We start from the raw sequence: 24710 nt of genomic DNA, 5'->3' as shown, positions 1-24710 counted from the left end.
TCCCAGTAGACTTCTATTTCAAGATTAAATGTTGCTCAAATAAGAGACATCTTTTTACCTGCTAAAATGATGACTATAATGTTAAATTAATTATTAGAGTCTGTTATTCCGCATACAAAACTATCACAGGAAAATGACGTTTCACACAGAAACAATTACATTTCACTCTCTCCAAAACTGGAAATGTAACAGTAAATTCAAAAGTAAAGGTTGTTGATATTAAATCTTAGAATCCAAAAATAGAGATGTGAACACTGCAACAGTCAGTGCTTACTGTGTAACTGCAGCACAGGGCCCTCCTCTTAGTCAAGCTCCAGTGACCCCCACATCCACTAGCATTATGGCTGTAGAGTTTTGCTGCACTTTACACTCTGTGGACTGTGGATCCTAAATCCCAGAAAATTACTAAATCTGGTGAAGTAAGTGATTTCCAAAGTACACAAGCTGATAAAACAATACCAACACTGGGCTTTTATAAGAACACAAATTTTAAATAGCTGCTCTGAACATCTTATAGTTCAAAATCAGCTAATACTACAAGAAAAATTAAACCTCTTGAATTTTGACTTTAAAAAAGCATACACAAAACACATAAGCTCCTAATGTATACTTCTGACTACTGGGTATGTGTTCTTGAAATCACTAAAAATAAATGGGAAATACTGTCAAAACTGTCACTGTCTCTTACTCTGGGTTGGTATGACTGTCTCTGTGACTTCTCATTAGTAAAACAAAGGCCCTGAACTGGCTGGTGAATAATTAAAATGCACTTGACCTGTATGCAACTACAGAGTCTGTCCATAGATTAACAGGCTCCTTACTCTAAATCTAGTGCTCATAATAAATTGGGGAACACATAACACCACTCCAAGGGAGGACAGCTGATGTGTGCTAGTTTCATCTTAGGGAGCAGGACAATTCCTCTGGAGTTCAAGTTCCTCTAAAGAAAATCAAGAAAGGACTCTTGGGATAGGGACTGACTACAGTTCCTATTAGCTTCCATTTTAAATGTGCCCTTAAGCATCACTGCTTTCTAAGTATTCTGTCTCTCAAATAACTACTCATATCCTTCCAGAAAAGGATATAACAGATTCCCTGCTTTGCTGTTAAGAGCAGCACAAATACAAAACTCAGTATCCCAGCTCTATATTGTCCAAGTTTAACAATTTTTCAAACTTTTCTAAGAGAAAAAGCCTAAAGTCCCTCAAAAGGAGGAAGCCTGAATGATCCCAGATGGGGCTTACCCTATTCTGCTAAAGGATTTAACTTCTGCAGGAATCCAAAGGTGCCCATTAAGTGCCTCACTCTACTTGTTACCTATACATCCAAAGTAGAGCTTGCTTACCCATTTTATTAAAAAAAATACCTAGCTCTCCAACTTTTTGGATAATTATAACCAGTCCTATTTTTACTCAGAAACATCTTTTCCTGTACCTGTCATCCCTTGCTCTCATAGCTAAATTCTTCCTTGCCAGAAACTCATCCTATTGTCTTTTCTCTACTGCCTCCCTGTATTTAACAGTGTAATTGTGGTTTTCCTCTCATAGTGCCTTATCTTCTCCCCATTTTTCAGAAGAAACTTTTTAAGAAGTCACTGGATAGTGGATACATATTTGTTTTATTTTTATTTTTTCTGTTTCTTCTTCATTTACAGATAAAGTTTGACGTTAAATATTGGTCAGCTGTCAACCACCTCCTGGAAATGACCTGCTCTTTTGTTTTCTTGCCTTTTTTTTTTGGTGGGGGGGTGTTGAGGGGGTGGATACTAGGGATTAAAGTCAGGGGCACTCTGCCACTGAGCTATATACCCCCAGCCCATGTTTTTATTTTGAGACTATCTCACTAAATTGCAGGGACTGGCTGCAAACCTATGATCCTCCTGGTTCAGTTTCCCCAGTAGCTGGTATTACAGGCATGTACCACCACAGCCTTCTCTTTTGCCAAATTCTTGCTTCAAGAATTCTGCTGGGTGAGGTGGCCCACGCCTGTAATCCTAGCTGCTCAGGAGGCTGAGGCAAGAGGAGTTCAAAGACTCAGCACCACCGGGGAGGTTCTAAGCAACTCAGTGAACCCGTCTCTAAGTAAAATACAAAACAGGGCCAGGATTGTGGTTCAGCGGTTGAGTGCCCCTGAGTTCAATCCCCAGTACAAAAAAAAAGGAATTCCACATCGAGGGGGCTGGGGTTGTGGGTCAGTGGTAGAGCCTAGCATGTGTGAGGCGCTAGGTTCAACCCTCGGCACCACATAAAAACAAATAAATAAAAATATTGGGTCTATCTACAACTTTAAAAAAATTTTTTTTTAGGAATTTCACATTGAAGACACGAGGTTTCTGCATTTTCCCCCCACTAAAAATACACCACTATAGTGTAACTAGCTTCCTCCTTAGAGAATTAATCAACACATCTCTCTCATTTCTATCAGGAGAGAGACAACTAAACCATACAAACTAACACCAAGCACTAGAATTATCTAAGACCCACTTGTACATACCACAGGCAGTATTTCCCAACCACTTTATCATTTATTAATCTACCAAGAAGGTAGATTTTTCCAGAAGCATTGCTTAAACCTCTAAACCACATGTTCACTTTCAAGGTCATATTAAAAGGTAGGAAAAAAAGAGAAACCAAAACTTGAATGCAGTACTATAATTTATCCTGCAAATTCTGTCAGTTCTTGGGGGAAGGCAGGAGACAGAAGGCATGTATTCTCATTACAATGAGATGATATTATTGGATATATCAGCACTAGACAAGTCACAGCTTCAAACAATTTTAAGTATATTGAAAACTCTGAACAACCTTTAAAGCAGTTAAGCCACAAGGACTACAGCTTGTAAGTGAAGCAAATAGTTGCTTCCTGAGTAAAACCCTTCTCTTTAGCATATTTAAATTAAAGCTAAACACTTTTAAATCACTGTCAAACTCCTTAAGAGAGAATTCTTATGGGAGAGAAATGGTAAACTATTAATGTAGGAGAGACATGAAAATTTTTTATTTAGATAAACTAAGGGCAGTATATACACAAACATATATAATTATAAACACTTGGGCACATGCCAATTTACAGGGGGTCCTCTCTCACAAAAAGAAATAAATTTTTTTAAAAATTTAAAAACCTGAAATGAAATTTCCCAAAAGGCAAGTTTAAAATTAACAGCCAAGAAGTCATCTCAAAGATAACCAAAAAAACAACAAACAAACTTGCAGGCCAGCAAGACCTTACTGTAACCAGGAAAATGTATAAATTCATCTTAAAGGAAAAGATAGGTCTATCAGAGATATCATAGGTGGTAGCATGAATAACGATAACTGTGCTAAACATTTTTCATATTTTAATTTTTACAACAACCTTCTAAAGTGACCACACACCTAAGATCACACAACTAAGTGGCTAGGTTGGGTCCAGGTCTATTTGTACCTCTTATTCAAGCAGGAGAATAAAAAGGAAAAGTAGGTTGTACGTATATTAGTGCTTTCAAGGATTAAAGGGGCCATCATAAAGATGGAATGATGATGTGCAAATCATCAAACTCCCCTTGCTCCAAACGCAGGTTGACCAATCAACTTAAGAATTCCTTGACTGCCCCAACAGCTTGCCTGCAGGGAGAGAAGGCATAGTTCAAATACAATCCTTGGGTACCTATGAGTGATCTGCTCCAGGACTCCTCTATGGACACCAAAATCTGCAGATGCTCAAATCCCTTAAATAAAGTGGTATAGTGTTTGCATATAACCTACCAACATCTTTCCATATACTTTAAATCATCTCTGGATAACTTATAATACCTAATACAATGCAAATGCCATTTGAATACTTGTTACATTATTTAGGTAATAAGAAGGGGAAAAGTCTGTATATGTTTAGTACAGATGCAATTTTTTTCAAATATTTTTCTATCGTCAGTTGTTTGGTTGAAAGGGATACAGAACCAATGGATACAGATGGCAGACTACATATGCTAACAACTCTCTACTGAGAAGTGCTTTTCTCACTCTAACTTCATACACTGGCCCTTTGAATTCCCTTCTGAGTCTCTTGTGAGCTCAACCAAGTCAACCACAAACAAGACTGCAAAGGTGGCACATTACCAAGCTAAATCAGCCACATGAAGCTTGTAATGGTGGGACAGGGAGGCAAGTGGCATGAGGGAGCATGTGAACTTAGGGAACAGAATCATCTCAAGAACTGTAGTTTGGTGGAACAGAGTGGGGTTTGAACAGCAAAACCCTCCTCCTGGGCTCCTCCTTAACCCAAGTCAATATGTATCTTCCCATACTAGGAAAAGACGGTTAGGGTAGGGGAAAGGCTGAGAAGCAGTGTTATCAATTTAAGAATTACACAGAGGTCATGTAAAGTTATTGTACAGGGCAATGAGATGGTGAGAGGAGAGGGAGTAAAGGGGGAAGCTGTTTAACCCCAGAACCTACTATTTTAAACTAGCCTTGTCAGAAGTAGCAAGAGATACAGGGAAGGACTTTTCATCTATTTAGAACAGCTCACGGGAAAAAGAAAAACAAAACAATACCAAGGTAGGACTCCAACCTTTAGGACTTTAGTCCTCACTCTGTGTGTGTGTGTGTGTGTGTGTGTGTGTGTGTGTGTGTTAGCATGCACACACAAACATACATGCTGCACACTTGGGGATCAAACTCAAGGCCCCACATGTCAGGCAAGTGCTCTACCACTGAGCTACAACCCCAGTTTAGTCGTCATTCTTTACAGGAAAGAATGATTATAGGGACACATTATGGCAGAGTAGCTAAAGTATGGTATCTAGAGCCAGACTTTGTGGATTCAAAGCTCAGTTACCCAAGTGAGTGGCATGGCTTTAGACAAGTTTCTTAACTTTTCTACTACCTTTCCCATATCTATAAAGTGGTATCTATAATACTCAGGGTTGTTGTGAAGATTGAATTAATTCACGCACTGTAGTTGCCACAGATTATTGTGCTTCTAACAATGGAAAGTATACAAGAGCTGGCAATCCTCTTTTATTACTACACATCTTTGTGCAGAACTTGTAAGCATTCAAATAGGACTAAAACTCTAAGCTGCCTATTCTAACAATTTATCAGAACCAGATAATCTGAACAGAAAATCAAAACAGATAATCAAAACAGAAAATCTGAACAGTCAAACATGTATTTAAGAAACTGAATTCACTACCAAAAACTTTCCCATAGAGAAAACTCCAGGCCCAGATGGTTTCACTGGTGAAGTCATTCTAACAGATTCATTTTTCATCTTTAGTTGCTGACAAAATTGGGAGAACACTATTTCTTTCTAATCTTTTTCCAACTAAGCAATATCTAGCATAGATGTTTAGTGCATACATGGCAAAATCAAACAATTTTGAGTCAGATATACCTTTGAAAGTTTAATCAGAAGCGAATGATTTTTCTCCCACAAAAATACCTAACAATATACAAAAGTTTACATATTCACTGACCCCATGAAACCAATCTGTAGGCACCCTAAGATGCTAAGTAAATATTGTTAAATGAGCATTAACTTGAATAGTACAGAGAGACAGTTTAAGACAATAATACAGGAAAGAACAAAGTACCTCCCAGTTTCTCTACACTCTGACAAATTACAAATGCTAACAATCAGTTCCCAATCTTGAGCAGTGAATTCTTCCTGATATTCTAAAAATGTCTTTGGGGTAACTTTCATTAATAAATCTTAACTTTTTTCCTATGTACTGAGGAAATCTTAAATTTTCTAATCTAATTCTCAGATCCTATCTCTTAGCTTTATCCTGTCCTCAAAATTTCCCAATAACTTCAGTTACTAAATGTGCCTCTCACCTGTCACTCAATTCTCCTGCATTACTTTTATTTCCAATTTTAAGCAATCCACCCCCACCCACTTACCTCCAATGGCTCTATGCTATTAATATAAGACTGTAATTTCTTTCTTTTTTTTAATAATTGTAGATGAACAACATATCTTTATTTATTTGTTTGTGCTAAGGATGGAATCCAGTGCCTCACGCAGGCTAGGCATGCGCTCTACCACTGAGCTACAGCCCCAGCTCTAGCCTGTAATATCTTTGAATCCATTAAGGCAAATTCTAGCCAGGATATATAGTTATTTTCTTAAACAGATGCAGGAAGAGGGAAAATGAAAAGTTCTTATTTTTCCCAGGTCATCATCATTCATTTAGATAGTCATGATCCTATTAAAAAAAAAAAAAATCCTCTTTCCGTCAGCCAATAGCATATGTAATGGAGTTAACAAAGCACTCTAAGAATATGTATAGGCAAACTCTGAGATCTTTAATTGTGACTTCATAACCTCCCACAAAATAATATTATTCTATTAAGAGGCTAATAAGAGCTATGATTTCTGATTAAATCAAAGAATTTATAAAAGATAAAGTACTTAGATAACCAAGTGACAGGATATAATCTGAGATTGGGAAAAAAAAAAGTTAGTGGTGGCCAAGAAACAATATAAAGGAGTAAAGGAAAGAGCTCAATAGAAAAGAAGAAAACAACCATTCACCATATTTTACTGAAACTACATTAGCTTTGGGAAAATCACAATTTGAGGTGTACAGAGATTTTACCAGACTGGGAGTAAGGCAGACTTAGAAATGAAGACAAGCCCATGTCATGACAAAACAGGTAAATAATAACAACAGTGAACATGTGATAAGGCTGAATACTTTTTGTAAGAGGGAAATGCTATAGGATTTTACTCTAATGAAGATATTACAACATAGGTTCCACCACTGCGGGAGCAATCTATCAATCGTCACCATCTCAACTTCCTTACGTGATCCACTCTCAATCCACTGGATTGGCTCCCCCCTGTACCACTGCACTGAAACACAGTGATTCTATGCCAACATCTGGAGTATTCTCATTGGTCTTTCTCTCCCCTGCCCTACTCCATGCTGACAGTAATCCATCTCCCACCTCTCCACATTTAGGTCTCCCATGGGAACCTCAACATTAACATACCAAAAATCAACTCCTTGGCTCTTCTATCCAAAATTTGCTCTCCCTGGTGCCAAACCTTTCTCACACAACAGCAAGCGCTTACCACTGAGAGACATTTCTAGCCCAAGTGTTAGCCCTCCTGTCCTTCTCCACTTCCTCACCTATGCTAGTCTGCACTCCACATCTTCTGTAACAACACTCCCCTGAATGATTCCCCTCTGTCATCAATGTCAGCCCCTTCCATTCTATCTGCCCTACTGCCATTATAATGCCAATCCAACCCTATCACTCTTTCAGAATCTCATGTGGACATCTTCAGCTGCCACTACTCACTTCCTCCTGCTCCCCAAAACGTGCACGCACGCATACACACATTCTCTCTCTCTCTTCCTCTCTTTCTCCATTCCTCCCTCTCTCCCTACCTCCCTCCCTCTTAAGGCTGTAACAACATAGCACTCCTAGCGTCTCCCTGTATTCATCATGTGGTTTGGGAATTCCTTTGTATCATATAATTTGTTTTTTTTTCATTTCAACATTTTCTGCCACTTGGAAAACACATGTTCATTTTTTAATACTCTACTAAGGCTTCACTCATTCTGTAAAGTCTGCTTTGACCACCCTACATGGCCAATCAATCACCCACTCTCTCTACTCCTTCCTTGCCTTGTACATATTTCTGAGTGTACATGTGACACTGTCTTATAAGGTGCTTATATAAGTGTTTTCTCCATCAGATTGTGAGCTCCTTGGCAGAGCAAGGCCATCTTTTTTTAATAATTAAAATGCAAAAGCATGGCAGTAAGTCATTTAATAAATATTACCTGGAATTAACAAAAACAATGTCTTCACCAATAAGAATTCATCTCACATTTGAAGTATCCCCCAACAGAAATATTTTTGAAAAAGATGTATGAATATAAAGAACATAAAATATGCCAGGTGCGGTGGTACACACTTGTAATCCCAGAGGCTTAGGAGGCTAAGGCAGGAGGATTTGAGTTCAAAGCCAGCCTCAGCAACAGTGAGGTACTAAGCAACTCAGTGAGACCCTATCTCTAAATAAAATACAAAAAACAGGGCTGGGGGGCTGGGGAGATAGCTCAGCTGGTAGAGTGCTTGCCTCACAAGCACAAGGCCCTGAATTCCATCCCCAGTACCACAAAAAAAAAAAAAAAACAGAGCTGGGGATGTGGTTGAGTGCCCCTGAGTTCAATCTCCAGTACCCAAAAACTAAAATATATATGGAATTCCCAAACCAGATCTCAGATTTGGGTAAATAAAAATTTACACAGGATTACTTGGAGAGCCAGAAATTCTAAGAAATCTTTCAAATAAATACAAAGCAACAGAACCAAAAACAGTATTAGTGTAATGTGATTTTAAAACACACCTGTGTGCACGCACGCACACACACACACACACACACACACACAAACCTCAAGGACAAAAGTTTGACACTGGAAGTGACTGAAAGCAGAAGGTAGCTAATCTTAAAGAAACTAAAAGTCTAAGTTCTTACTTTTCCATCAGATATGACCCCATGAGAAATACATGAAATATACCACTTACCTAAGCATATATTCCAGATAATGATTTGTAAACTTACAGTCAGGATCCATCATAAATTTTTAGATTATGTTTATCAATACTTGGCAGTTTTCAGAGTTGGAAAGATCATCATCATCAACTCCTTCCAATGAGAAAATGAGACTAAAAGAAGAAATTACTTAGCCAAGGTCTCACTGCTACATAAGTGAAAGATAAAATATGAGGACAGCTTCCATATTCGCTTTCTGAGGCTCTTTCTACTATTCCCATACAACTTTTCTGTGGGTAAGTTATGTACTATTTTGTTATGTTTTGTTTTAAAGAGTTGGTTTTTTTCCTTAATTCTAGCAGTCTGCAGGTGGTATCCAGACTTCATTTAAACATCGAAATGACTTCCCTAACTCATAGATTAGTTTCATCTGTCACTTTATTTCCCATTAACAGGAATACCAGCTTCATAGTATGGGTCCCCATCAGGCTGATGAGCTTTTGGTGTTGATGCTTACACCGCACACCATGTGGTTATAAGTCAGTATCCATTATGGCCTGTGAAACAGTCATTGATACTGCATTAAAAATACTATCATTGTCTTCACTAATCCTAGTCAGGTAGTTTCATTCTATAATACCAAGATGGGAAGAGATGGGAACAGTAACTGTTCAATTAGCAGGATCATCCTGGAGTTAGGGAATGAGAACCACTAAGGCAATGGAAAATGACATATCTGAGAAAGCATTTTAAGTCCACAAACAAATTGTGGGTTCCACCAATGATTATAAAATGAAATATCTAATAACAAAATTATTGAAACAGAAAAATATTATCTAATTCTTGTCATGTGTTAGGCACTGTTCTAAAAGCTTTACATAAGTTATCATCAATCCTCACGAAACCCCCCTAAAGGTAGGTAAGACATGGATTAAGAAAGTGAATAGCACCAGAATTTCTACACATATACAAGTGGTCACAACACAGTAGTAGGGAGCATCAAGGGAGACTTAGTTCCCAGTCTTCCTACAGAGCTTTAACTGTTAATGTCGAACTGTATGTGCATCTGAGGTGGTGAGAACCTTGATATGCAAACAAAGCAGAATTATGTTATTTACATGGAATATTTATGAAGTGGGGTAGGAAAAACTAAGACCATTCTTCCCACTACCCTATGGACTCTTTAGCACCACACAAAAACTCCAGAAATTAGAAAAACTAGGTAAGTGTGTAAAAGGACAAAACCAAACAAATTCCAGAAGGATAGGTTGCCAAGAAGCAGAGGACCTAAAAGAAAAAGAAAGCACTGGGCTTTCTGAAACAGTGGCAACACTGTAAATAAGCTCTTGAAAGGAAAATGTGAATCAGAGGCAGGGGCTGGAACGTACATGATAGGCCAGAAATAGGCTATTAAAAAACAAATTAACACCAAATGCTGGAGAAGACGTGGAGAAGCAGGAACTCTCACTTACTGCTGGTTGGGAATGTAAAATGGAAGTTACTCTGATAGACAGTTTGGCAATTTCTTAGAAAACTAAACATAACTGCTGCCATGAGATTCAGCAATTGCACTCCTTGCTATTTACAAAAAAGGAATTAAAAAACATATGACTACACAAAAGCCTGCATATGGGTGTTCACAGGAGCTTTATTCATAACTGCCAAAACATGGAAGTGACCAAGCTGTCCTTCACAGTTCAATGGACAAACTGTGTACACCCTCACAGTGGAATATTATTCAACACTAAAAAGCATGAGCTATCAAGCAATGAAAAGATATGAAGGAAACTTAACCCATATTACTAAGTAAAAGAAGTCAATTTGAAAAGAGTATATACTGTATGATTCCAACTATGTAACACTCTGGAAAAGGCAAAACTATGAAGATGATTAAAAAAAAAAAAAAATCAGTGGTTGCCAAGGAGTTGGGGATGGGGATGATAATGAAAAGACTGAACACAGTGGATTTTTAGTGCAGAGAAAATATTCTGTGAGATAAAAATTGGTAGATACACATCATTACATATTTGTCCAAACACAAAGAATAGATACTAATACCAAGCACAAACCCTAATTAAACAAAGGGCCCTGGGTGATTATGGTGTGCCAGTGCAAGTTTAATCAATTGTAACAAATGTACCATTGTGTTGGGGGAAGCTATGCCTGTCCGGGGCAGGGATATATGGAAAATATCTGGACATCCCCTCTGCAATCATAAAACTGCTCTAAAAAAATTAAAATCTTCAAAAATGAATAAACAAATATACAGATTATTTTCATACAAGGGCAAACTGATGTGGTTATGAGCATATTCATAGGGTACAGGTTAAATATGGTACATTCATAAAATGAAATACAATGTAATCGGTAAAAAGACATGGCAGCTTTAGATGTACTGATATATATTACTCAGTGAAAAAAGCAAGGTGCAGAAAGGGTATACAGTATGCCATCATTTGTGCTTACAAAAGACAGTATTTATAAAAATGTGTATTCTTATATATTCATAATTATCAATGGGAAGATTTGGAGAAAAGTTATAAACAGTGTATACCTCTGCTGACTGAGGATACAATTACATATAACAAAGGGACTGGGCTCTGGGGAAGGCAAGTAGACTAGAGAAAATTCTTAGTTTTAGGATAAAATTAGAAAGCATACACACTCAAGAGCAGGAGTCCCAACAGTGCAACTACTGATATTTGTGATCAGATAATTCTTAGTTATGTGGTCTGTCCTGTGCACCATTAGACATCTTAACTGCCAAACACATCCTCCTGCTGTGCCTGGTTGTGACTACCAAAAATGTCTCTGGACATTGCCAAATGTTCCCTGTGAAGTAAAACTGCTTCAGGGTAAGAAGTACTGCAAGAGCCACAATAAAAGTAATTTACAAAACACTGTAACATTACATTCTTGTATTTTACAAGGATGTATAACAACTCCAATGCCCATTCATCTATAGATCTGGCATATTTGGCATAGTTTTGAAACAACCTTCATATATCAGTTTTTCAAGCCAAGATAATTCAAGCCCCTTCCCAAATCATTTCTAACCATCACAATTTTTCTTTTCTGCACCTATTGAATACAAATAATAAATTAAATAATAAAGCTAGATAGATGTTCAGCAGTATATGAGAGTATGCCAGTTCCCCCAATGGGATTCCCAATGATACACTGACCTTTTCGTTACCTCTGCAGCTTAATTTCAGGAGTAGGTACACCAGCCCTATCCTCCATTCTACCCACCCCTAAATAGCATGTTTCTAGATCTAAAATCTTCTGAGATGTCTAGGAAGGCAACCTTCCCAAAGAAATCTAACAGACAACCATATTTTTGCTCAACTTTTAAAAGACTAATATAACTGTTGACTCAATAAGAACATAATTACTCACGCTATACTAATGTTTCTTCCTATTAATTCCTAACAAACACACAAAGTGTAACACACCGTTCTAAAATCGTGAAAGGCATCACCCCTGATTTCAAGGAGATTATAGAGAGGATTAGTTCTAAAGCCAAGAGAGGGCTTTACTACAGTCTACAATCACAATTTTATTAAGTGTAAAGGCATTTCTAATATACCACAATGAATGGGAAGGACAAAAAGCAAGACATCCAACAGGATTGAATATTTTTCAAACACTGATCTAAAACTTTGGTTGATTTTCCTGTGTCTGTTCTTTTTCCAAGGCCAGAAATCCAATAATACCCTGGCAATCTTGGCTTCATATTTTGAAGTTACTGATTCCTTCAATGCTGCTGTAGTTGAAAAGTTCTGGATTTCATCCTCATGAAATCATGCTCTTCAGATTCTAGTATTGTGCCGACTACTTTTACTTAGCTCTCAGAAGGTTGGCTCTCATTTGTGAAGGTAACCTCCAGAGACCTCACTCTGTAATAAATACATATGTGAGTCACTACGGAAGATGCTTAAAAGTGTCAGCGGCGGAAAAAAGAAACTCACCATTCTAACTACTTCAGGGTAAGTCTGCTCTGTCAAACAGCCTCTGCTTATTGTAATGTAGTCCACCAGTTCATTAAGAGTGGAGCGCTTGTATTCTTTCATTTTAAGATCAGATAGCGTGTCCATGAAGTCAAAAATGACACAGCACTGCTGAAGTTTCTTTAGGAACAGTTCAGGCTGCTCTGAGGTTGGAACGTCTAAGAAAAAAAAAGGAAATGGTTTAAGTCTGTCATCAATTTCTAAGAAACAGGAATTCTCTGCGAAATTTACTTCAAAAGCAAGCTCAAAAGAAAAAGAATTCACATGACAATAGTGTTCTTTTTAACAGTTACACATGGGGGGAGGGGATAACATATACACTACTTCAGAGATCTTGGTTCTAAAAACTACAATGTACCAACACAATTGACTGTGTTTGCTATTCTGCAACCAAAGATTGACTAAAATCCCAAGAGCCATTAGAAGGTTGAAGCAAATTTTAACAACAACAAAAAACTGATGTCAATACCCTTAAATTCAAAAACACTGAAAAATGTCAAATTTCCCCTTATAAGATGAAGTCAGAAGTTTTCACTGTTGGTTTAAATTAGTTTTACTAAAAAAATTTCAAAGCAGAAATGTCAGTCTATCCATTTTAATTTCATGCTGACATCCTTGGTATTTAAAAAGCAATTATTGTGTGTTTTTATTTTCTGTTTTGTTTTTGCGAAGTTTCTTTGTCAAAGACACTTGAAAACCTAACAAAATGAAAAAATAACAACTCTCTAAAAAAGAGCACACTACATGAGTGCGGTGGCACACAACTGTAAAGCCAGCGGCTCAGAAGGCTGAGGCAGGAGGATCGTAAGTTCAAAACCAGCCTCAACAACTCAGCGAAGCCCTAAGCAACTTAGTGAGACCCTATCTCAAAATAAAAAATAAAAAACATTTTTTTAAATAAAAAGGGCTGGGGATGTGGCTCAGTGGTAAAGCACCCCTGGGTTCAATCCCTGGTACAAAAACACAAATAAGTAAAAATAAAAACAGCCAGGCACAGTGGTGCACGCTTGAAATTTCAGAGACTTAGGAGTCTGAGGCAGAAGGATCTCGAGTTCAAAGCCAGCCTCAGCAACCGTGAGATGCTAAGAAATTCAGTAAGACCCTGCCTCTAAATAAAATTATAAAATAGGGCAGGGGGTGTGACTCAGTGGTTGAGGGCCCCCAAGTTCCATCCCTGGTACTAAATCACACACACACACACCAGTAGTAGGAAAATAAGAGCAAATTCCCTTCATCTACACTCTCTTTTGATCCACCTTCTTCCCTTACACAGGGGAAAAAAACACTAACGTCTTTATTAATATGTTCTCAGAACAGACATCTGTTCTTTTTCAAGCAAACAGCAGGTCAGGCATTTGGCTTGGTTAAAAAAAAAAAAAAAAAAATGTAGAAATTTTAGGTTAGTTTAAATTCTCCAGCTACAAAAGAGTCTGTTCTACAGTTGGATCTGAAATACACAATTGAGCTACAGACAACCAAATCCACTCCTATATTCTCTACCATTTTATTTCCCTAAACTAGAGCATCACTGAAGAGGCAATGAAAATTATGACCAAGGTAGGCTCTGCTGCCTTTACTCAAGACAATTAACTCATTACTCCTCAGAATATCCTTAGAAGTAAGCAGGTGGCATGGTTATTCTTCATTTTTCAAAAAGAAAATTAGACACAGTCACTGAGATCAACATAAGAATGAGTTATGGAGCTGGGCACAATGCCCAAGTCTCTAGCCATACTCCCAGGTTCCCTTCGTACTACTCAAGAAAGATTTTAACAGTGTTTGGCCAGTCACTAGCAACCATCCTCAGTTGTCAGTCTTCCAGTAAATGCTCTAGAGTGGCCTTGCAATGCAGGTCACCCACTCTCTGGAGGGGATTGATACATCCCCTAGAACCCACCTTATAGCCAAGAGCCCCATAGAGGAGGGCGGGGACAAGCCTCAGGCTGATACACACGGGATCCACATAACTAGCTCCATTAACTCCCATCTCCTACCCATATCCCTCAACCCAAGCTCCAGGGCACCAGCCAAGTCACCCTGGACTTCATAAATAATTCCCCCAACCACAAAACATAGTTGAAAGGAAAACAGACCTTTTCCAAAGGATATTAGGGAACAAGAAACAATAATACATTTGAAGGTATGTAGTATCACCACTATATACTTCTCGGCATAAACAAGTTGTAAATTTAGTAATTGTTTAACAGTGAGTTTCACTTCACCCCAACACCTCCAAAGGTCCCCAGCAACTTAATATATCTTAAAATCAAATACTTTGGATTTAAGGCATAATATACAGCTTATTCTGTGCTCCTATAATCAATCATTTTTAAAACATCTAGCCTGAGACAACAGTCAGATCAAGCTTTCTCTTTAAGCAATACCTGTTCAGGTATTTCAAATAAATAAATAAGCAAAAACTAAATACAGCTGCTTATGAATATGACTGCAGAGTCTTAACTAGTATGTAATTACATGCACAGGACCAACATAGTCCAGACCCCACACCTTAAGCTGAATGAAAGTTTTCATGCTGTAAAAAAAAAAAAAAAAAAAAAAAGCTTATTAAATGGAGTATTGGTTAAAGGTTAAAATCTTCAGGGGAAATTGCAATTTTTGAAATCATGACTTTAATAAAGCCTAAAAATCAGACTGTTCACACGGAGACCTCCTTAACACAGCACACAAGAATTACAAAACATCTGTAAATGATGGCCTTTCTGAGAGCAAATCAACATTTTAGTAGTAACAACAATTAATATTTGTAGTTACTGCAATAACAGTCAAGAGATTCATTTACTTAATTCAAAAATTCGGGCTGTAACATTTAGATCATTTTTAATGTCAAGCAATTGGAATTTATCCTTTGTTTATGCAAACTGGTATGTCACAGATAAACGAGAGCCAGGCTAACCACTTGCAGATGGAATAATGATAATAGCATACACATTTATTGAACAGAGTGGGTATACTTACTACGTACTATTCTAAACACACATATTACATCTCTAATATCTACAACAACCCTACACAGTAGGTACTATTTAGAATTTACTAGATAAATAAACCAAGATAGAGACTGATTCAGTAATCTGTCTTACAGCTAATAAGCACTGGAGACAGGTTTCAAACAGGCAATCTGGCTCCAGGCCTGGGCTCATCACCACCAGGTACCATTCGAACACAATCAACGGCCAGAAAGTTACTATATTCCAGAAAGGGGGGGGGGGGGGGGGGGTGTTGTGTTTCCCCCAGAGATTAACATACAGAGTCAAAGTTATGCTTCATCCTTCATCACAAACTAAATTCTTCTAAAATGAACTCCATTAAATTGAAGAACTTAGGCAGTCAAGAGCAATCAAAAGCTGGGATGGGTGCAAGGCAGGGTGCGGGGGCCTTTACAGTAATGATTTAAAAAGGAAGAGAAACTATTTCATTGTGGGGAAAGAATAACCTATCAAACATTCCAAAAGCCAGGTGTGGTGAAACTCACCTATAGTTCCAGCTACAGGAAGGACAAAGTGAGTAGGTGAAGCAGGAAGACAGCTTAAGTCCAAGCATTCAAGCTGGCCTGGACAACATAGCAAGACCTTATCTCTTTTAAAACAAAACAAAAACCACAATTACTCCAAGCAAGAACCAGTAACGGCTGCCCCTTGAACTGTCCTACTCCTCCCCCATAGCTATGTTGCTCCCAATCCTTCTGCTCTCATCTACCTAGCCCCTGTGGACTATGAAAAGGTAGAATTAATAGGTAGGACAGGCAGGGATCCGAAGGTACACTCTGAATAGTCCCAAGGGTTTCAAAAAAATTAAAGAAGTTTAGTATCTATGTATGGAACCAGTTTCAGAAGCAGATATAAATATTCTTTTTAAAGAGTCATTTATAAAAAGGATCAGTTACTAAACCATAAAGAAAAAAATCTCATAAATGACAGAAAGCAGATAGTCAGTAAATTCCAATCACAATGCATTAAATAAATAACACTAGCTACCCACCTCCCAAATCCAAATCACCTGAAAATCTAAACACTTCTGAAGTAACTTAAAAGAAAATTAAAGGTCATCATAGAATCCCCAAGCAGATCAGAAAGTGGGTACTTCTTTCTATCTTCCAATGGAAACCCCTGGTCTACAAAAGCTAGCCTGCCCCCAGGGAGAAAAATCCCACAAAATCATACCATAAATAACGAGGAATCAATAAGTAGTTATGTAATAATACCATGAAGGTCATTAGCACAATGACTATCCATCCAATGTTAGTATTTGTTTAAAGGGGAGAATAACTGATCCGGTCATAACAGGTGATAAAATCATATTAGGTCAGACTCCATGAATCTAGAAGAACACTTAAAACTGATTTCCAAAATGTGCTTCTCACCAAGAAAACAGTGTAGGGACAAACTAAGTTACATTTCTCACTGTATTGTCTTACTCTCCTTTTTAGCATTAATCATTTTTTCCATATATCTTTTAGATCACCATCTCCCAGCATTGCTAACAACTGTCAACAATTAGAGCAAATGACTACCGCCCCTTCAAGGTGTTCATACACAAATAACTTTAAAATTTACAAGTGTGATATGTAATGGAAAAATGGACACAGTCAAGAGTAGAGAAGAGTACAAATTCAGATTCAGTGGCAACAACTGATTCTCCTTATATCTAAAGAACAGTCCACAGGATCCATTATGTATTTTAATCACAGTCCCTCTCCCTGACCCACAAATCATAATAGGAGTGAGAAAGAGAACTCCCTTCTCCCTCATTATGGCTTAAAAGGTTGGTTGTTATTTACCATTCGCAGAAGCTCATTATTCCCTAGTCATTAACTTCCATTATCCTACCTAATGTTTAGGGCACAAGATCATGGATCCAAGATCAGCTTTCTCTTGAGGCTTGGCTCAATCAGAACTATGAAAAGCACTGGCAATCTGAAAAGCAAACAAGTAGCAAGGAAGAAGAAATAAAATTCAAGTTTGGTGTCTTTTAGTTTTGGTGCTATCAGACTCCAATCAACTAAAAATCAGAATGTTAAATTCACACTTGCAAATATGCCAACAAAATAAATAAAGAAGGTAGAAGGTACATATCACTATATTTATTAGCCATATCATAAAATAAGGCAATTTTTTTTAAAAATTAATTTTTAAAAAAGATGTGGCTAGAACTTATTTATACATAAGTTATTATAAATACATGGGGGTGCTAGGGATATAGCTCAGTTGGTAGAGTGCCTGCCTCACAAGCACAGGCCCTGGGTTCGATCCCCAGCATCGCAAAAAAAAAAAAAAAACATGGGGAACAGGTTGGGGATATAGCTCAGTTGATAGAGTGCTTGCCTCACACAGGCCCTGGGTTCAATTCCCAGAACTGCAATCAATCAATCAATCAATCAATCAATCAATCAATAAAAATGAAAATAAAAAATACACGGGGAAATACAATAAAAGTAAATGTTGCAGGGCATGGTGGTGGTATATGCCTATAATCGCAGTGGCTTGGGAGGCTGAGGTAAGAGGATCATGAGTTCAAAGCCAGCCTCAGCAAAAGTGAGTTGTTAAGCAATTCAGTGAGACCCTGTCCCTAAATAAAATACAAAATAGGGTTCTGGGGATGTGGCTCAGTGGCCAAGTACCCCTGAGTTCAATCCCCAGTACCTTAATAAGTAAATGAATGAATGAATGAATGAATGAATGAATGAATAAATAAATAAATAAATAAATAAATAAATAAATAAATAAATGTTTGGAATAAACATTTACTTAATAAATAAAGGCATGGAATAAATATTTCCATAAGATGTTTGCATTAGAAGCTAAACTATAACATTACTGAACTCCTAATGAACAGTATCTGTTATTCAATGAAATATATTTATAAATTATATTTGTAACATTTCCCTCCAAAAGATCTAAAATAGAATCCTTCTAAATTAACGATGCTTTTCACTTCGAAACATTCTAAGATATTAATCACTCAACTCCTTTACTTCCACTTCTCCAACTTAAAAAAAAAAAAAAAAAATCAGGGATCAACACAGAACAAGCGTGGAAATTAGGATCTCTTAACCGTGCCACCCTAACCCTTAGAACATTGCCGTTTAGTGTCCGTGTATGCTATCAGTCCCTCATAGGCAACCTTTTGTAAACTTAAACAAAATTCATGAATATTTTACTTACTAAGTCTTACATGAGTTTATATTTAGAGAAAAGTAAGAATAGTATCTCTTGGGTCTAAGAAGAGGCTTAGTACAATACTAGATTACCAGCACACATGGTAAAATAATTATGTCCCTGGGGTTCATCCAATTCATTGTCACCAAATGTTACCTTTAAACACAGACATAGGCAGAGTCATTCCTGTGTATAGCACGTTATTACAGGAAATCTTAAAAGAACCTCATTTTATTAGAACTGTGCTTCCGTTAGAAATTGATTTTGACACCTGATAAATCACAGATCTAACCAATAACATTTCATCAAAACAAGGACATAATTGTAAATCTTCATAATGAATCAAATAATAAAACTAGGCTTCATGTCCTAGGAACTGGATCCAAACATGACATTCGAATCACACAAGGTACTTCAACATACAGCCAATTAACTAAAATAAGCATTAAATTCTTGAACATTTCAATTACTATATTACTATATTCAAATTAGTGGGTTCAAAAATGTTTGCTGTTGGAAAATGGTGGTGGTGGTTGTTTTTTCCACTGCCAGAAATTCATATCCCCTCATGTGATTTCTGTGTGGCTAGGGTTGAAAACCACTGTTTTTAGAGCAAGAACTTTAAAATCCTCTTTCATCTCCTTTATCTTTGAAAGTCTTTCTCTTAGTTTACTCAAAGTTGGCAGTCAAACCTTTCAGCTTCCAAGTTAAGGAAAACCCCTGGAAACATCTGTTTTCTTATTGGCCTTGACTATAAAAAAGTAAATGAAGACTTGGGTGCTTTTAGAACTCTTGTCAATCTATTAGAAAACTTGCAAAACACTTCATTAACTATTAGCACACACTTTTTCTATATCAAAACATATATTACAGAAAGGCTAGCACAAATTTTACAGCAGGATCAAAAGCATGACACCAGCCGAACATGGAGGCGCACACGGGTAATCTCAGTTACTCAGGAGGCTGAAGCAGGGGGAATAACAAGTTGGAGGTCAGCCTGGGAAATGCAGTGAAACCCTGATTCCAAAAAAATTTTTAAAGAGGGGGAGTCTGTGGATGTGACTTAGTGGTAGAGCATTTACCTACCATGTGCAAGGCTCTGGGTTCAATCTATAGTACCATCCAAAGGGGGGAAGAAAAAAAAAAAGACTATTGAAAAGCAGAAAAGGCCAGTACTGAAGTTTCAAGGTAAAAAGAATGGCAATAACAGTATAATTAACATTTATCTATTGTAAACCACTGTACTAAGTTAATCCTCTATTTATTAGTGGCAACTATTAATATTCCAGTTTTTCAGATGAAGAAACTGATATCCAGAACAGCTGAGTCAACTACCCAACATCACACACTAGGAAGAGCTGCATTAGTATCTGATCCCAGGTAGTCTTATCCCAGGTTCCACACCAATATCCTAGGTTCCACACCAATAACAATAATGATAACAATAATGGCTATAATAAATAACAATGACTAACAGTCATAATTGCCACCACTGGAACTATAAATGTACTTCCACTGCCAATCTAAAAGTAAAGGAAGCCATACACAGGGGCACACACCTATAATCCACAGCAACTCAAGAGGCTGAGGAAGGAGATTCACAAGTTTGAGGCCAGCCTGGTCAACGATTAAGACCCTGTCTCCTACTAAAAAGTAGAGAGGATTGGGGATGTAGGTCTATGGTAAAGCGCCCTTGGGTTCAATCCCCAGCACTGCATAAATAAATAGATAAATAAATAAGGAAAATTTAACAGATATTTCTTCAAATACTTAGATGTTTCAAAACAATAGAATAAAATCAGCCCTAAACAAGTAAACAAATGTAGGTGGATAAATTTAATTTTTTAATAATAATATATTAACTATTTTCCCCAGCTGAGATAATCAACATGTATTTATTATTATTCTCTCATGGAGCTCTCCAGTTCCATTTTCTAAAAGGTAAAACACACACACACACTGATTTATAAGCAAAACTCAAAGGTCACTACAGACAAGTATGGCAGCCTCAGCAGCAAATTACATGATTCATGTTATTCTGACACTACATTTCAATCAAAATAAAGAGGGAATATATAAGCACACAAGTACACACACAGATACACACATGATAAATATTTGTTTCCAACACTTTATTTTCTATTCCCCGTGTGTTATCTTCTAATGCCAAGGGAGCCATTGAAATTTGTCAACACAAGAAATAAAATATTTAGAAACTGACCAACTCCTAATTATAGGTGAAAATTACTTTCCCATTACCAAACTCACCACAGGACAGGGGCCACCAAAGCCTCTGACTCACCAGGTCAAAGTCTCTATTATTAATTCATTTCCTAAGGGCTTATTCCAGGCTTGGAGACATGAGCAGCACAGAAACCAACACTTTTTGAACACGAGGAATTCCTGGACCTTGCTGGGCTGTGCCAAAAGGGTTCCAAAACTTACATAGTATTCTACAGTATCCATGTCAGTGGTTCCCTCCTTTGAGGACTTTACATAACAGTAAATTAACAAACAAAAAAAAAAGTACGTTGCCATTTTTTTCTCTTCCAGTTAGGCGTTAAAAAAAAAAAAAAAAAAAACTGGTCATCATTCACTTTCACTATAGTTTCATAAAAAGAAAGACCACCACCACCACTAGTGGTACTAGGGATTAAACCCACGGCCTTGCTCATGCTAGGCAAGTGCTCTACCACTCAGGAACAATTCCAGTCATCCCCAACACCCAGCTGCTAGCTGTTTTTTCTCCCCACTCCAACCCACCCCCTCAAAACAGGGTCTCATTAAGTTACCAAGGCCAGCCTAGAACTTGCCATCCTCCTGCCTTAGCCTACTGAGTAGCTGGGATTCCAGGAACGCACCACCAGACCCTGCAGAAAGGACCTTTAAAATAACAACAAAAAAGAAAGCCCAATCTCAGAATAAACAAAAATTCCTTTAAAAAAAAAAAAAAAAAAGGAGAGCTGGCAACCCGGCACACATATGCACATATACACAGGTATGTATTTTCTACCCGGACCTTTCCTTCTCGTCTCCTTACTTTTCACTTTGCCCATTAATGGTAAATTCTAGATGTGGGGACTCCTGAGTCACATTACTCCCATTTCCCCTTTTTCCTAGAAGTATAAACAGCAGTCTGTAACTACAATACTAGTTTCAATTTTATTTAACGCTGAGAAGATAACCATATGTTCTGCAATATAGGAATGGCAGCCATGTAGCCCTTAAAAACTAGCACAAAATCACCACAAAACTTGTACATGCCTTCACTTGAGCATTTGCCACATTATATTGTGATTTTTTTTTTGTTTACTTATTTATATGTGGTGCTGTGAATTGAACCCAGTACCTCACACACAGCCTCAGCCCTTGACCTGTTTTTTTTTTAAAACAGCACCTCACATGTCCTATTTACCTTTTAATTCTCAGTTCCTGGTAGGAGTTTCTAGAATATAGAAAGTATACAAAAATATTAGTTGAGTAAGTAAACACACATTGAATCTTATTTCTGCATGTATCCAAATTTAAATTAGAACTTATTTCTCTAGAAATAAAATTATACTAAAGAAAGAAAAAAGTATCATGCATTACTTCCTAATACATTAATACAAAAAGTCCTTAAGTGCAAATTTAAAACTACAGTTGTGTTTTGTTTTATTTGTTGGCAGTACTAGGGATTGAAAAGGACAGCTTTTAATGACACATTTATGATGCAAAAGATGGGGCAGAACCTGGGCGGGGCACGTGCCTATAATCCCAGTGCCTGCAAACCCAGGTTCTGGAATAGAATCACACCCTCACAGTTTACCAAATAGTTGATAGACTATTTAGTAAAGTCACTTGCTTCTCTTAGCATCAGTTTCCTTATCTAAAAAAATGAGAAAATATGTTTTACATGGTTAAGTGAGATTAAGTAAAAGTCATTTATAAGGAAGTGCTTTTCACAACAAAATAGTATTCCTTTGACAAACATTTATCAAGCATCTTCAATACAGAATGAAATCAATTTCCTCTTCTATAACTGTTGTTAAGACTACCTTCTGAAGAGAATTACTTATGTTTATTTTTAGCACACCTTCAAAATTATTTTAAAAGCATTTAGAAAATAAATTCTGAAGTCTTTCTAGAAACAGTAAAATTTTGTTAAAATTTTATTCTAGTTAAACAAAAGCTATCTACCTACAACCTGGAAATAATTATAATTTATCTTCTCATAAATATTTGACTTGTAAGACAAGAAGCAAATCATAAAATCATAAACTGATAAAAAGAAACAGCAAACTTCCTGGATGTGCCTAAGAGCATCAATGAAATTCAATTTTCATCCAGATTCAGAAATATGAGCAACAACAACAAAAAAAAAAAACCTTCAAAAAAGACTATTTTTACTTATGCCACTGCTATAGGTAAAGAAATTAATAGAATTAAGGATTTTTAGGAAGCGCTCAACAGCTGAACATCACACACATGCACACACATAAACACACACAAATTTACAATAAAAGAACACATTATTTTCAACCATTTCTGTTAATTGAGGATCCTTTCCCAAGAGATAACTTCTACAGGGATAAAAATGGCCTATGTACTTTCCATCTGTTTTGAGGATTAACACCAGTACAATTCATTTCAGAATAACATGAACTTGCAGCTGTTTTAACAGGATGATTTGAAGTTAAAACAGATAGATAACACATTAACATCAATTAAGTCCAATGTCTGTTAATTCACAGCTTAATAGCTGCTACCACTCAAAGGCACCATTAACCTTTTTATTAAAGGTTTAAAATTAAAAAAAAAAAAAAATCAGTCAATCCAATGATGCAATGCCAGCTTAGAGATGCCATTTCTGATCCTCAGATGGGATTTTAAAGATGAAACCATAAGCTCCTGAGAGTGACATTGGACTGAGTACAGAGAAATGGTCTTTAATCCCAAAAGTAGTAAACAGAATACATTTATAATTAAAGTCATAATCTGGGCAATAAAATCCATGACAGTATGTGGTACACCACCCTAATTATGTATGCTTCATACAAAGAATACTAATATAAATTATATACAAATGTAAGTCCATATATGAGTTGAGAAAATTCAAGTCTGAAATATCATATTAACAGAAAAGAAGTTAATTTCTTAGCATGTATAAAAAACAGTAGTGTTCAAGCATAAAACAATAAAGAGAAACTTCTATGTGTGTACTTAAAATATAAATGTGAGTGCATGACTCCAAAACCAAAACTTGGAGAACAGTAATACAGAAATTTTTAAAAGGCAGTGAATGTTCCTGGAAAGTATAATACTTCAAATCACTGAATAGTTAAGATTTGATACTAGCTACAGCTAAAATATTTACAAAGTAAGTTCCTTCTATGCTGCTGGCTCCCTGGCCACAAAACACAATGTCTGAAGAGTAGGAGGAGGTACTGAAAAATCTAAAGATGTGTATGCTAATAATGCATTTCTAAGAACAGTCTTCTCCCAGATCTTGATGTAATTCAGCGTTCTATGTCTAATGGTGGACTCTAGGGCTTAACTAAACAGGCCACTGAGTAGTACAAACATTTTCTCTTCAGTCTTCACTGAAAATGACTTTCCCTTTCAGAAAACATATTGCTATTCATTACCATATCTTTCACTTAAGAAATTAGACCAAATATGAGACGTACCAGTTCATCTTATTAAATGTAATAAAATTAAAACCAAGCTAGGCAACAAAGTCCACTCTTACAAACGTCTGTCAACTGTCATTTGGAAAAACATCAAAGAAAGTTTTAAGATGTCAAACGAATTAGATTGCTTTCAGCAAAATTGGGAACTTGGAGGGAAATGGAAACCCATTTTAAATTCTTCCAGATGACTAAGGTGGTCCTTTGGGGCCATGCACAATCCTAATAAGGTGCCACTATGTACATGCTGGGCAATCTGAGGTAATGTTGAGATAGATAATGGGCATAGAGTCAGACTGCCTGGATTTGAAGAATGGCCTTGCTTCTCTGTGCCTTTCCTCATGTGTAAATCAGGGCATAAG

The 24710-nt window shown here is 36.9% G+C and overlaps 1 protein-coding gene across 3 annotated transcripts in view; it reads right to left on the bottom strand.

The window, feature by feature from the left end:
- The window catches only part of PPP2R5E (protein phosphatase 2 regulatory subunit B'epsilon), a 155513-nt gene that overhangs the window by 57543 nt on the left and 73260 nt on the right, over window positions 1-24710 (bottom strand). For all 3 annotated transcript variants that reach the window (XM_079126301.1, XM_079126300.1, XM_079126299.1), the window contains exon 3: window positions 12465-12661. In XM_079126301.1, coding sequence (XP_078982427.1) covers window positions 12465-12661 — 197 coding nt within the window. The remainder of the gene's footprint in view (window positions 1-12464; window positions 12662-24710) is intronic.

Source organism: Sciurus vulgaris, assembly GCF_902686455.1.
Source record: "Sciurus vulgaris genome assembly, chromosome: 2".
Taxonomy (NCBI): domain Eukaryota; kingdom Metazoa; phylum Chordata; class Mammalia; order Rodentia; family Sciuridae; genus Sciurus; species Sciurus vulgaris.
The sequence above is the reverse complement of the archived record's forward strand: the minus strand, read 5'-3'. Positions and strand labels throughout refer to the sequence as shown.